Source organism: Alosa pseudoharengus, unplaced genomic scaffold (genome assembly GCF_046254945.1).
Source record: "Alosa pseudoharengus isolate Yale_2024_CS ecotype anadromous, Long Island Sound unplaced genomic scaffold, YU_APseudo_1.1 YU_APseudo_1.1_scf_22, whole genome shotgun sequence".
Classification (NCBI taxonomy): Eukaryota; Metazoa; Chordata; class Actinopteri; order Clupeiformes; family Clupeidae; genus Alosa; species Alosa pseudoharengus.
The window spans coordinates 22536889-22551113 of NW_027468680.1; the positions used below are offsets into that span (position 1 = coordinate 22536889).

Consider the following 14225-nt stretch of genomic DNA (forward strand, 5'->3'; position numbering starts at 1 on the left):
GTAGAATTGGAAATATTGATAATGCATAATACCCATGCCAATACTGTGTGTATGCTGAACTTGCTCTATCTTTTTGAGTACATATGTGTCTCCAATGGATGTTTATCTGTTATAGTGTATCTTCTTAGAGTCCATTAGAATCTGACCATTAGATTTACAGTAGATTACTGTAGATGGTCAGTGTGGCCATGTGGTCATGACTGTGTGTGTGTGTGTGTGTGTGTGTGTGTGTGTGTGTGTGTGTGTGTGTGTGTGTGTGTGTGTGTGTGTGTGTGTGTGTGTGTGTGTGTGTGTGTGTGTGCGTGTGTGTGTTAGACCTTGAGGAGTGCCAGGTGGCGGAGAGCGGGGGGGAGGGCGAGGGGGAGCCGGAGAGCCCTCTCCTGCGTAGCAGCAGTACGTCGGACATCACGCAGCAGCTCACCGACTCCTTCCCAGGTACCAAGTCCACTACCCACTGCATAGGCTTTACCCGACTTGACCTGTACTTGAACTTGCTCTGGATAGAAATGTTTGTTTAATAAGTATGCTAAGCAAATATGGCCGACTTAATAAAAAAGAATCTTCTGGATATGGTCAGACTGTGTATAAAGTACTTTTAAGCAGAGTATTCTGTGAGTGTGTGTGTGTGCGTTAGTGTATGTGTCTGTGTTTGTTTGTGTGTATGTGTGTGTAAGTGTGAAGTGTAACGTGTATGTTTTTACAGGTCAGCGGAGAGAGGACTCCCCCAACATGGGTAGCGCTGACGGCAGGACCTCCGTGTCGGAGAGCGGCTCCATGGGCAGGAGGGACAGCGGCCCTCCCGCCGTGAGTGGCCCTTTGGCATGCCTCCATCCCACCATTTCAAGCCCTTTCTCTCCTCTTTTATTCCCTAGTGATCATTAACGGGCCCTCTTTATTTCCTGTCTTTTATGTGTGGGGTCATAGTGCTTTTACTACATTGTCTAGTCCCAGTCTGGAAGTGGTGAAGGAAGGTGGGCTCTCATTCTGTGTCCTTTATTTCATAGATTCTGATTCGTCGGAGCAGCAGTCCATCTGATCAAGGGGACTCAGAGACGCAGCCTCCCTATATGAGGACTAAACTCCGGGAAAAAAGTATGACTTGCTCAATGCTCATACTAGCCAGTTACATACTAGCCAGTTAGCAGGAAAAAAACATATATTGCCCAATATCAAGGTATCATGGTAACGTGCAGGAACATTGTCCAACAACATTGCTCAAAAAGTTGCCTTGTGCATCAGCAGCTTATATGAAGTGCTCATCAAACCCTCAATGGTGCGGGGATTTGCATTGAGAACGCTGTTTATCACATTTATTATTAATGCATTGCATATGTATCAGTAATAGCATAATTTGCATTATTTGAATACATTTCTTGGAATACCACTTAATTTGTGGAATGTTTTGTTTGTTTGTTTGGTTGCTTACCATTACCATGGCATTTTCTGACCATCGTGATTTCCTCTGTGATGCTCAGGCGAGAGCATGAGCAGCGAGACGTCCAACGGCTATCTCAACGATGCCGACGCCAGCCTGCTGGCCTGGCAGGCCTTCGAGGAGGAGCCGCCGGACTCGCCTCCGCCCAACGACCTGAACTCAGACACAGACCACCAGCGCAGCCTCCTTCTCAGCCACACGGAGGCGCTAGCAGGTAAAGCAGAGCCTTGGCGAGCTGGAGGGGAGATGCACTAGAGGCATGCACACCTCTGCTCCTGCTATCATTGTTCAAATGTTGACCAGTCCTGTGCGTTAATTGGTCTAGTTCATGTCAAACCAACATGCAAGAACAGTCCCAACCTCTGATAATTGACTTGCATATCTGTCTTGTTTTCTTCCTCAAAGTTGTGCCTGTGCGTGTTTTGTGAGTGTTTCAACATGAATCAAATGTGATCCATCACTTGTAATCACAAGCACTGTCTGTTGTGGCATAAAATATGTATTGTGATCGTTAATTCACATCAGACCTGGGGCACCCGTTTGTCTTTTGAAGTAATTGAAGAGTGCAGCAAGCAGTTCTCCTGCCAAACATATTTGAAATAGTTTAAAGCATGTGCATGCTCAGATAGATTTTCAAATACATGTGCCATCCCAAGCACATGGATCAGCGCTGTGTCTGCTAGTCCTCTACCAAGTACTTCCTAAAGACAAAGGAATGGATTCCAGGTCAGATTGATTCATTCTCTAAATGTTGTGATTGTGAGCCTACAGTGTACCCTTGACTGTGTCTGTGTCGTTCCACTGTCTCCTCATATCACCCCTCCCCACCCCTCGCCCGTCTGTGTTTAGGTTCCGAGTGCCCCCCTCCCCCCCATTCCCCACGTCCCCCCGCCTCACCGGCTTTGCTGGTGCCCACCGGTTACCGCGATGGCACCCAGCTGCTGGAAGACGCCATGCAAACCGTCCTGCACATGCCAGAGGACCTGGGTACTTCCTGTCTCTGCTCATAGGCCATGGTTCTGCCCCGCTCACACCCTCACTCTCGCTCTACTCCTCCACCCTCCTGCCTCCCTCTTTCCTCTCCTCCCCTGCTCTCTCTTTGTCTTTCTCTTTCTCTCTCTCTCTCTCTCTCTCTCTCTCTCTCTCTCTCTCTTTCTTCTTTCCTTTGCTGGGTTAAACACCTATTCCCTGCACTTCCTGTATACGGCTGCAGATCTAACCAGTCCTTTCATTGCGTTTATTCATCATACTGCATAATTAATTGTCATGACTTTCAATTTCCTAACTAATCACATTTTCCTTTTAAAATCACTTTATTTGTTAGTTGAATCGATTCAGTTATGTTATGGTTCAATGCACAGAATATAAAACATTCAGTTATAGGTTTTAGTGTTTTAGTGTTTAGATCTCTTACAAGGTCAGTTTTGAACACCAGGGTTCAGATTAGTCTTGGCCAGAGTCAATTGTCTGCCTGTCCATTTCTGTGACTCACGAAGCTCTTCTTTATTAATCAGCATGCGGTATTTATAGGCTAGTGGTTTGATTGCATGGCACCCTATCTTTCTAGTCTCATCATTTTCAAAACAACAATTTCAATATAGCTGTAAAGTGTAAATCAAGATGTTGTAATATGTTATTAATAAAGTTTACAGTGAGACAAGGCACTAATAAATTTAGCCCTTAATTTTTTTAGGGATTTTGGGGTTTTATTTATTTTTATTAATAATAGGGATGTGACAAAATATTGATATGGCAATATATCATATAACTTCCTGTTTGCGATGTGTTATTGACCCCGCCTAATATCGATATTATTACTAAAACATTGAATTATACAATTTAGATTCTAAACTTACTCATCTGACAATTTGACTTACCAGAGTCACTACTTCATATATCCTCAGGGTGGTGCTTATTGAATGAATGAGGGTAATCCTATACACACTGTCAAATTATGCTTATATCTTTAAGAGGCACTAAGCTAAAACTCTTTGCACTTTTTCCACTGTTTCAATTCAGTTGTGAAATGCAGTGAAGAGATACATAATTCCAGCTTTTTGCCTTTTTCTTCATCTGTATTTATACAGATAGTGTGATGTCGTAGATTAGTCTTTTGCCAGTGTATTAATTACTGCAGAATTGCTGCATAGTGATATTGTTATTGCGGGGTATTTTGACAGTATTGATACTCATTGTATTAACTCTGTGATTCCCAGCCCTAGACATTAAGCAAATGAATTGTGTGAATTGTACACATCCATCACAGGAAATAATCTAATGTTCTGAGTTATCTAAATTTCTGCAAAATCAGTCCAGTCCATTTTCTCTTCTGATGTCATTTCCTTTTTGTCGGTCACTCTAGTTTTGTAAAGAATCCATTTTCTCTTCTGATGTCATTTCCTCTATGTCGGCCACTCTAGTTTTGCAGACATTTGTCCCGATTGTTCATATGGCCCCCTCTCCCCTTCTCCTTCTGCCTGTCCTTCCCTCAGCTTAACCAGACACTCTCCCGAGTTTCCCTTCCATGCTGCTGCAGCCCCCACGTGCTTGGCTTCTCCTCTGGGTGCTTTTCCACCTGCATCCCACCGGTGTGCTGTGCTCACTGTTAACCCCACAGGACAAGTGTTCTTGCATGTGTTTGTGTGTCCGACCTCACAGCACTGACTGCCACCCTCATCCTGACTGTTGTTCTGTGTCCTGCTGCTGCTGCCAGTAGGGTGGAGAGCCTCGTCTTGTCTGCTACTCATGGGACTGAAGCATGCAGCACTGTGGCCTTCTCCGTCAGGCAGCACGAGCTGCCCAGTCTCCCTCTAGGCTTAGCTCTCACTCTCTTTCTTTCTTTCTTTCTTTCTCTCTCGTGCTCTCTTTCTCTCTCTCTCTCTCTTTCTTTCGTGCTCTCTCTCTCTCTCTCTCTCTCTCTCTCTCTCTCTCTGTCTTTCTCTCACCCTCTCTCTCTTTTTATCTCTCTCTTTGTCTCTTTCTCTCTCTTCTTGTGTCCTTCTCCAACCATCTCCATCTCTTCAAATCTTGTTTTATCTCTCTTTCTTTCTTTCTTTGGCTGTCTTTTCATCACTCTCTCTCTCTTTTCATGTTGTTTTTGTCACGATCCCTCGCTCTCTTACACTGCTGTGTCGTCGTGTGCGTTTGCAGACAGCAGTGAGTTCTTGGCAGACGACGTCAGCATCATCGCGGGTGGCAGTCTGACGGGCTGGCATGCTGACTCTGCCTTCGTCCTCTGGAGGAGGATCCTGGGAATCCTCGGGGATGTCAATGCCATCCAGTGTCCCCGCATCCACGCTAAGGTGTTCAGCTACCTCTACGATCTTTGGCACAAGTTGGCAAAGGTACGTCTGCTGTTTCTTATGATGGAATCTGTGCGTCTGAATCTGAATCATATTCGAATCTGAATCATATTCATTTGGATGTATTTGTCACATACACAGTTATAATAGTGTACAAGTGATAATGAAATTAAATTAAATAATAAAATAAGATAAATAAGTATAGATTATAAAAAATATATGTATATATATTAAAAAGACCCAGTGTAGGCTTTATAGACTACTACTGATTGCAAATGACAAAAGTTGGAACCACCACATTAAGTAAGTCCAGGGTTTTCATTAAAGTGACAGGCATGTCTATGTTGAGGAGCAGAGCACCTGTTCATCATGCAGGTCCATTTTGTCCTTTTCTTCACGTCCTACAGATTAGAGACAACCTGGGCATCAGCGTGGACAATCAGTCTTCTCTCCCTCAGCCTGTCTTCATCCCCCCTCTCCGCATGCTCGCCTCCTGGCTGTTTAAGGTAAGAGCGGGCCTTGCTTGGGCTCTCTGCTGAGTTATCAAAGCCCTTATAGACAAATCCTCCCACTCAGCGGCCATCTTGGTAACGTACTTTGGGCAGTTATCGGGCAGTTATTTTCCTATTCACGTGATCATGGAGGCATATGTAAGGGTTATTTACATTACAGGAAGGGGCAGGATATGTGTAGACAGCTGCCATATTGGCCAAATGAACTACAGGTAACCCCATGCATTTCTATGGAGGATTCTTTGAGTGTAATAATACATAAATAATTATCTGATATTTATATTGGATTTGAATTAATGCTTGACATGATGATCATTAAAGTATGTATTCAAATTAGACTTCAGAATATTAGCCTTAATTGACTTCTTTCTGGTAAGCTGTTTGGCCAGTCTGGTCTTCACTGGTGTACTAGCTTTGTAGCTCTGATGTGTTTCTGGCTTGCTTTCCAACTTTGTAGTTATAGTCAGATTTATATTCAGTCACTCACAATTATATCTAGACTACTTCTTTTGTCATTTCTTTGGAAACATGGGGATAGGAGCAGGCTTCTATTTTTAGTTTCTTAGAGTGCTGCACCAAACTTGCAACTACAGTAAGCACAAGAAGGGAGAAAAGGCCACACTTTGCATAGGTTAATTTTACTGCCATAAAGTTACCTTATGGAAAGTGCTACTTTTGCTACCTCACTTTCACCTCTGTCCTGTTTAGGCCACCATGTTGCCATCCGAGTTCAAGGAGGGGAAACTGCAGGCCTACAGACTCATCTGTGAGTTGATGACCAAACACCAGGACGTGCTGCCCAACAGAGAGTTCCTGGTGCACCTCTACGATGTCATGCACAAGGGCTTCAACAGCAATGACCAGGTGAGTCTCCGCACGTCTACCTTCACATTTGTTTAAGTTACTTCAGAGCAGTGGTTCTTAACTGCTCTGGCCTTGGGACCCTCAATTTCCCATGGTCATTAAGTTGCGACCCATATTTCAGAGTTCAAGCCAACTGATACGGTGAGCTATGTGGTAAGATGGTCTGTAGTGTCTGTACTTGTTTGGAACATGCTGATGTTAGGCACATTTTTCAAAGTCCTCAACTCTTGTGTCACGTTTCAAAGTACTCAACAGGTTTGTCTTTGACAGTTGGGTGCTTTTTTTCCATGTGGCGTTTTAGTTTTAATGGTTTCATGGTCTCATATGCCAGCAATTTACTGTCCTCAACATAAGTGAATCCATACTTCAAATAATCGAGTCGTTTTGCCATATTTACTGTTAAAATTATATCAAATAAAGTCTAAAGTCTATCAAAATAAAGGTCTGACATTAGAATTGATAGGGTAGCATTTTAAACGGGCCATTCTTTGCAAGCTCCGAGACTCACCCAGAATGGTTCCACGACCCACATTTGGGTCCTGACCTACCAGTTAAGAAACACTGCTTTAGTGGACAGTCTCAGATATCAAGGCACGGAGTAAGCAGCTGTAACTAGAATATTGATTAAGGTTGGCCTTTGACTCACATAGGGCACCTTTTACAAAGCCGACATATCAATTACACATTTCTCCTACGGTACTGAAAGGTTTCATTGCCATCATCCACCCTCATGGATGCCTCATCTAGGAAATCTGCTTTCCTACTGTACACATGGACTGTATTTGACTTCACATTTATCTTTTTTTTTAACTGAAATTAATGCACATGACAATTTTCTGACCTATCCTTGCGCTGTCATTTCCTTAGAGCTTCTAGTCTAGTGATGGTCTCTGATTTTACTTCATAACTTTTCACCACTAGATGGCACATTACTCACACAGTTTAGTTTTGAGATTGTTCATTGTTTGATGTGCACGATCAGCAGAGAGAGAATAGGTCTCTAAATCAGCACAGTGCATTGTTTACCTCCCATTCAGCTGTTGAACAGAAAGGATAATTTGACATTAATAGATTTTTCTGTTCATAGTTTTCTCTGTTGTCTGATGATTGGCATGGGAGGGAAGTGAGGTACATGACAAGAAAAGTGACTATTATTTAACAAACAAAGTTATTACACTAAGAAAATTTATGTTAATGTATAATATTATGTTAATTTTATCATATTAAAGGTGCTCTAAGCGATGCTTGGTAACATCACTTCTGTTGACATTCAAATAAAACAGAGAGCTAGCTCGCTACTTCCTCCTCCTCCCTCCCGTGCAATTGAAACTTTCCTAAACGAGCATCTCGTCTGTGATTTGCTGGAACAGTTTGTTATGTTTTTATGGGCTAGGTTTGCCCAGGTTGTTTTTGTTGCCGTTATTGGTGCCTGGGCTGTCCACAGAGATCACATTTTTTTACAGTGTATTCAGGACACAGGACACAGGCAGCTAGCGGATGGTGAGCCTAAAAGCCTAAAAAACGTGTGGCATAGCTTAGAGCACCTTTAAGTATATTCATACTACAAATAGGTTAATGAGTTCTCATTAAAGATTTTTATAAACAACAGATCAAAGGGACAAATATCCATTATCCGGTATATTGGCTTGCTGCAGATCTCCAACACATAGGGTAGTGAAATTCTAGATTTTTTATTATTTCTGTGCAATCACACACAAGGCCAATCACATTTTTGCACCCCCTACTGGAAGAGGCTGGAACTGACATTTTGGTCCCATCTATTCATTGGCTCCAAATTCTAACTCGAATGACAAAATAATCAGTCTGGGTCCATATCTCTAGTTAGTTCTCCCACTGCAGCTCCAGGGAGGAGATCCCAACCCTGCTGGAGGAAAGGGGGGGGGGGGGGGTGATTGAATGAATGATGGAGATGAACTGATAAAAAGTGAATACATTCCTTTGTTTTGACTCTGAATGCCCACATATCTTCGCCTGGAGGATAGCTATATTCCACTCTGGCACGAGGACAAGCTCATTAGAATGTTTTCCATGTCATTAAATAATGTTGGAACTCCCGTCGCGTTTGTGTGTGTGTGTGATTAATTAAGGATTGAAGTCTCGGTGGCGTTTTGTGAGGGGCCTATGCTGGCAAGGATTGTGTGTGTGTCTTTGTGTGTGTGTGTGTGTGTGTGTGTTAAAGGGGCCAGAATGGGGATCTGTGGTCTTTTGTTGTGATTAAATACAATATGTAGCTGACTGGAAGAGAGAGCATGTTCAGATTTTGAGGGTTTTGAGAAAGAGAGACGAAAGTGGAGAATAAAATACAGAGCGTCCATTTTCCCATTGAAGCATTACTGGATGACTAACTGTAATTTGACCTTTTATTTATATAGGTCTCCTCTATTTTTATCAAAAGCAGTAGTTTATCAAAAGTAATAGTTTGGTGTATTTATTCTTTCTGATGTACAACTTATGTACATCTTAACTATTGCCATATATGTCATATTTGATTACAGGACATGCTCTATAGGACAACTGGCACTTAAATGTATACTGAACTGTCATCACGTTTTCATGCTGGGAATTATCGATTTTGAATCAGTTTATTGCCCAAATTCCGTTTATGTCAATATTCTGTTTAAGGTGTTTTCATGACCCAATATTCCGTTTAAAACAAGCATATGCTAGGGTGTGCAAATGGTTTATTAATAAACTGAATATGGCCTTTTTCGGTTTATTTCAATCAGAATAAGGTGTTTACAAGACACGCATATTCGGTTTATTCCCAATAAACTGATTCAAAACCTTTTTTTGGCTGCATGAAAATGTGATGTATGTATGGTATTAGTCATATGTTTTTCTTCCGTACTTGTGAAACAGCCTGTCTAGACTCTATTACCTGTTATTTTAGAATGTCCTTTTCCTGAAACAGACACCACCAAACATACCCAAAAAAGTATTTTTTCCTCCAGCAGAATGACTCCAAAGTTAAAGAGGGTCATTCAAGCAGTCCGTATATCCCACCATGATACCGAATATAATTTGTAACTGCCACTCCCTTTATATGCTGAAAAACTGCATCTTGGAGCACACCATACATGTCTGCTGGTTTGTGAATCACATGTGACTCACACAAATCATGTCAGCACACAAGTGCACCTGCTGTAGCACCTCCAATATAGGAGAAGCGTTTTGTCTACTTTGATGTTAATTGTGCTTGTGATTTGCTTTGCTCTATAAAGGATAAAGGACCTTTTTCATTGTGCTGTCGGCAGGCCTGATTTGCAGCAAATCGCTCTGTTTGTGTGCACAGGTCGAGATCGACGATTGCTCTCCCTGCATTTCACCAGTAAAAAAAAAAAACAAACAAACAAACAAAACTGTGATTGTGCCTTTCACTGTTTGCTTAGTCAGTGGCGTGGCAATATTTCTTCGCAAAATGCAGTACACAATGGACACATACACAGAGCGATGATGATTTCCATGAAGGAGCGAAACAAAATGAAACACCATTTCATTCTCAGTGCTCGCCAGAGTCCAGGGAAGGGGCCCAGTCCCTTTTGCGGACTTTGTGTTAATGTGTCCCTTTGTGGCACGGCAGGCAGAACCCACAGCCAGGGGTTTGGGAGAGGCCCCACTGGGCAGAAACCATCTCCTGCCCCCACCCACCCCCCACCCCACCCCACACACACACACACCACCTTTATCGCAGGCACAAATTCAGATTGGATGTGCCTGCATTTACAGACGATAATGACAAACGTTCCAGGGAATTACAGCTTTGGTTAGGGCGAGCGTTTCAGGTAATCGTTCAGCCTTTTTTCCATTGCCATGGCTAATTGCAAGCAACTGTTCTGTATCTCTGAGGTCAATTATTGTAGAAATGAGGGTAAAATGTCCCTCCTTCCTAAAACAGACACTCCCACCAATTTCCCGTTCCCTGTTGGAGAGCTGTGTGTCTGTGTGTCTGTGTGTCTGTGTGTGTGTGTGTGTGTGTGTGTGTGTGTGTGTGTGTGTGTGTGTGTGTGTGTGTGTGTGTGTGTGTTGAAGACTTGTTTTATTGCTGCAGTTGGTTTTTATTCATCACTGCTAAGCTAACCACCCTCCCCCTTCCTTCTCCTTCCTGTGTTTACAAAGGATTCAATTAAGGAGATGAATGTAGCAGGTAGGGACTAGAACAGTGGCGTAGCAGGTGTTTGCCGAGGTGTGTGTTGGGTAAACACGCGGCCACCACACACACGTCTCATGTTTGAGCATACAGATTTCTCCATGTCCCCCCCGTTTAAATAACAGGAGATGCTCACAGAAAATAATTCTATGCTTATATTCTGAATTCTGAGTCACAACAATCTGTGACCAGGTTGTCAAAAACATCTTGTGGTGTGCACAAGACATTTACATTTGCATGTATTCATTTAGTAGACACTTTCATCCAAAGACCATACACACACATATGCAGACATGTTTTGTTGAGCCGATGTGTGTGTTCTTTTAGAAGTGCAAAATGACATGGTGTCTATATGTTTCTTCTATAAAATCTCGCCTGGTGACTATGGAGGGATCAGGAAAATGTCAGGTGGGGAGGTGGAATTGAAACTGGGTGTTGTGGCTTTACTCTTGGTGCTTTTATGGTACTTTTCTATTAACAAACCAGCTTGCTGTAAACAAATCTGCCATTTGTTTGTTGTTTACTTGTATGCCGCTCTGTATGGATGCATCTGAGTAAATGAGTAGATGTTGCTGTATGTCATTAGATTGAGAGACTCCATCTGCCAATGGGTTGAGACTCATCAGACAATACCTGAGCACTGGTTTTAATTATGTGTGTGTGTGTGTGAGCATGAGCTTCTGTAAAGGTCAACAGAATAATTGTTTTGTTATGGTCCTGCCAATATGCTGTGACAAACCCATATGCTCTCCCCATCTCCACCTTCGTATGTTTAAATATTTACCTGCTGCGGCAGCTGTATCTATTAAACTTTGTCCACAAGTGCACCGCAAATGATTCATCATAATGAAACCAATAGTAGTATTCATCGTGGAGGGCGTTGTGATATATGTTAAACAAGTGACGCTGTTTTTCCAGAGGATCGGATATTTTGTGACATGAAAGCTTCACAGGACTTTTTCTGATGCTGTGTGTTGAAATGACCGGGTTAATGATCTTCTTTTGTCTTCTTCCCCCTTTCTCTGTGTGTGTTTCTCGGTTTCTGTGTCCTCCTCCGTGTCCCGTCAGGATGTGCTGAACACTGTGATCAGGTGGTGCTCTCCACGCTTCTTCTTCCTGGGTCTGCCGGGCTTCACCATGCTGGTGGGCGACTTCATCACGGCCGCCGCCCGCGTCCTCAGCACCGACTCGTTTGAGGTGAGCTGTGAACTGTGGCGCAGCTGGAGACTGTGTCCATGCCATTCAGATCCAGGTGCCCACGGTGACATGGCCAACGTGCGGTCATTTCCTGACCCCACCTCATCTCTCTCTCCCACTCTCTTCCTGTCAATCTCTTCACTGTCCTGTCATGATAAAGGCAACCCCCCCCCCCAAAAAAAAAAAAATGATGATCCTGATCCTGCTGACCTTTGGCCCTTGACCCATGTCTCTCTGTCAGGCTCCTCGGATTGAAGCGCAGACAGTCCTGGGCTCGCTGGTGTGCTTCCCCAACCTCTACCGACAGATACCCTCGCTCATGTCTACACCGGGGTCAGATGATCTAGAGGTCGGCAAGGAGGACATTAAGGTACTAGAATGAAAATGTGTTGAGGATCCTTGTCAGTTGTGTATGCGTACGCTAGAATGCAATCTTAGTCATTGGTGGTTGAAAATGACTAATGTTTACACCCATCACAGCCTGGATAAAAAAATGATCTTAAATTAGTCCCAAATAAACCCTGTTTGATTCACTAGACCAGTGTCCTTAGTTATTACCAACAATTATGTGAGAGACATGTTGTATACACTCAGAAACCAATGTGTTCAAGAAAACTGTGTTTTACAACATGTTGGTTATTGTAAGGATGTATGTTCATGAACGTATGTATATGATTTCAATATTGTTGAGCTGTTTATGTTAGTGATACCCCGCGTGGTGGGATCTGTCCTGTTGTGGTTGTCTTGATTGCTTTGATGGTTGAATATATTCTGTCTGTTCTTTCTCCAAAGGAGTTTCTGGTGAATGTGTTGCTGACAACTGCACGCAGTGAGCTGAGCGAAGGAGCCAGGTATGCCACTGACTGAAAACAAACCAAACTTTCCCTGCTATCTGGAAACTCTTGTATGAGACATTGTATGAGGATCAGACAAGGTATTATTATTGTGAATCAGAGACCTCACTCACAGTGTGTGTGTTCTCTGCAGGTGTATTGCAATCTGTAGCCTGGGGATTTGGGTGTGTGAAGAGCTCGTACAACAGAACATCCCCCATCAGGTCAAAGATGCCATCAACGTCCTCGGAGTCACACTGAAGGTGAGGCTGAAGCTACAGTACCTACACAGCTCTACATTAGTAACATTAGTGGAATGGGAATTGTTTGTATATTTTTGTTCGTTAATAAAATAGAAATGTAAAAAAAAAAAACTTGCTAAGATTGAAAGGTGTTGCTCATGTAACAATTTTATTACATTATTAATGGTAAAATTAATACAGTTTCTACTGTACTGGTTATGTAAAGTGTATTTCTGCCTGTTTTCTATGGATGGATATGACATAAGTATGTATCTTGAGCATAGTTGGCTGTGAGTTGTTTTGACGTCGGGTCCTAGAGATCTTTTTTGGCCCGTCTCTGTTTCCAGTGGTGATGGTGGGGCTTTGAGAGGCCAGGCTGTCCAGAGTAATGCAGGGACATAGTGGTGTCATTTCCCGCCCACTTACCCCCAGATGATGGGTGCCCAATTTGGCTGCCTCTGCTCCAAGCTCTATGCCTCCACCCTGCCCCGTGGTCCCATCACCCCAATCACACACCCTCCCCACCCTCCCCAAAATGGACACGTAATCACTTTCCTCAACAACTTGACTCAGACTGGGTGCCTTGGAAAGTGTGTGTGTGTGTGTATGTATGCGTGTGCGTTTGTGTGTGTGTGTGTATGCGCGTGCGTGTGTGTGTGTGTGTGTGTGTGTGTGTGTGTGTGTGTGTGTGTGTGTGTGCGTGTGCGTTTGTGTGTGTGTGTGTATGCGTGTGCGTTTGTGTGTGTGTGTATGCGTGTGCGTTTGTGTGTGTGTGTGTGTGTGTGTGTGTGTGTGTGTGTGTGCGTGTGTGTGTGTGTGTGTGTGTGTGTGTGTGTGTGTGCTTTGGAAGGAATGACTACTCCAAAGGCAGAGAACAATCAGTAGCGCCTTTCCTCCCCTCTTTTTGTCTTTCGGTATTTTCTTTCATCTCTTCCCTGATTGGAGAAACACAGAAGACAAAAAAAAAACAGGGTGAAAAATGTCTTGTTTTGAAGTTCAACTCCTGTGTCTGCTTCCTGCTTTGTTCACCTTTTCTCTGTCCTCTCTACTTATAAAACCTTGTCCATGTGCTCTGTGTGTTATTTTTATATTTATGTATCTATGTGAAAACTGTATAGCGTCAGAGAATGTCTAATAAGGGGAGAACTTCCACTCTCAGGAAACTTCCGGTTTCTGAAGGCGAGTGCAGAATGAATGGAGGTCTATGGAGCTGTACCCCTCAAAATCCACTTTTCTCGAGATATAGTTTTTTGTCTAGTAATTTGAATGTTGCATTCGAAAGGGAAGGCATTAGGTGAAAGAGACAAATTTAGCCGTCTAGCTCCATAGATGCCCATTAATTTTGCACTTGCCCGTGATCGCCCCCAGTGGAATTCTGGTGGAACTGCAACCAAATTCGGTACAATGGGGTTTAATAGGGAGTGAACAGGCTCTCCGTAGACGGGCTCTGATAGCATCTTTGACTGCCTATACTACATAAATGTGTTATTATTACTTCCTGTCTCTCCTCTCTCTCCTCTCTTCCTACTTCCTGTCTCTCAATCCTCAGTTTGCGAATAAGGCGGTGGCCCAGGTGGCCTGCGACGTGTTCCAGCTGTTCATCAGCCACTGGCAACATCTCCAGAGACTGGAGGAGTCACTCCCAAAGAGAATCATCGAGGTCGGTCGCACA

At 43.3% G+C, this 14225-nt stretch overlaps 1 protein-coding gene across 5 annotated transcripts in view; it reads left to right on the forward strand.

Annotated features, from left to right (window-relative positions):
• Nucleotides 1-14225, forward strand: part of ralgapa2 (Ral GTPase activating protein catalytic subunit alpha 2) — a 116651-nt gene that overhangs the window by 52730 nt on the left and 49696 nt on the right. For 4 of the 5 annotated variants that reach the window (XM_076299352.1, XM_076299354.1, XM_076299358.1 and 1 more), the window contains 13 exons: nt 316-435; nt 704-804; nt 1005-1092; nt 1476-1649; nt 2285-2422; nt 4586-4779; nt 5145-5243; nt 5958-6113; nt 11350-11478; nt 11720-11848; nt 12271-12329; nt 12466-12574; nt 14103-14213. In XM_076299352.1, the coding sequence (XP_076155467.1) occupies nt 316-435; nt 704-804; nt 1005-1092; nt 1476-1649; nt 2285-2422; nt 4586-4779; nt 5145-5243; nt 5958-6113; nt 11350-11478; nt 11720-11848; nt 12271-12329; nt 12466-12574; nt 14103-14213 (1607 nt within the window). The remainder of the gene's footprint in view (nt 1-315; nt 436-703; nt 805-1004; nt 1093-1475; nt 1650-2284; nt 2423-4585; nt 4780-5144; nt 5244-5957; nt 6114-11349; nt 11479-11719; nt 11849-12270; nt 12330-12465; nt 12575-14102; nt 14214-14225) is intronic. The other variant, XM_076299357.1, reaches the window with a different exon arrangement.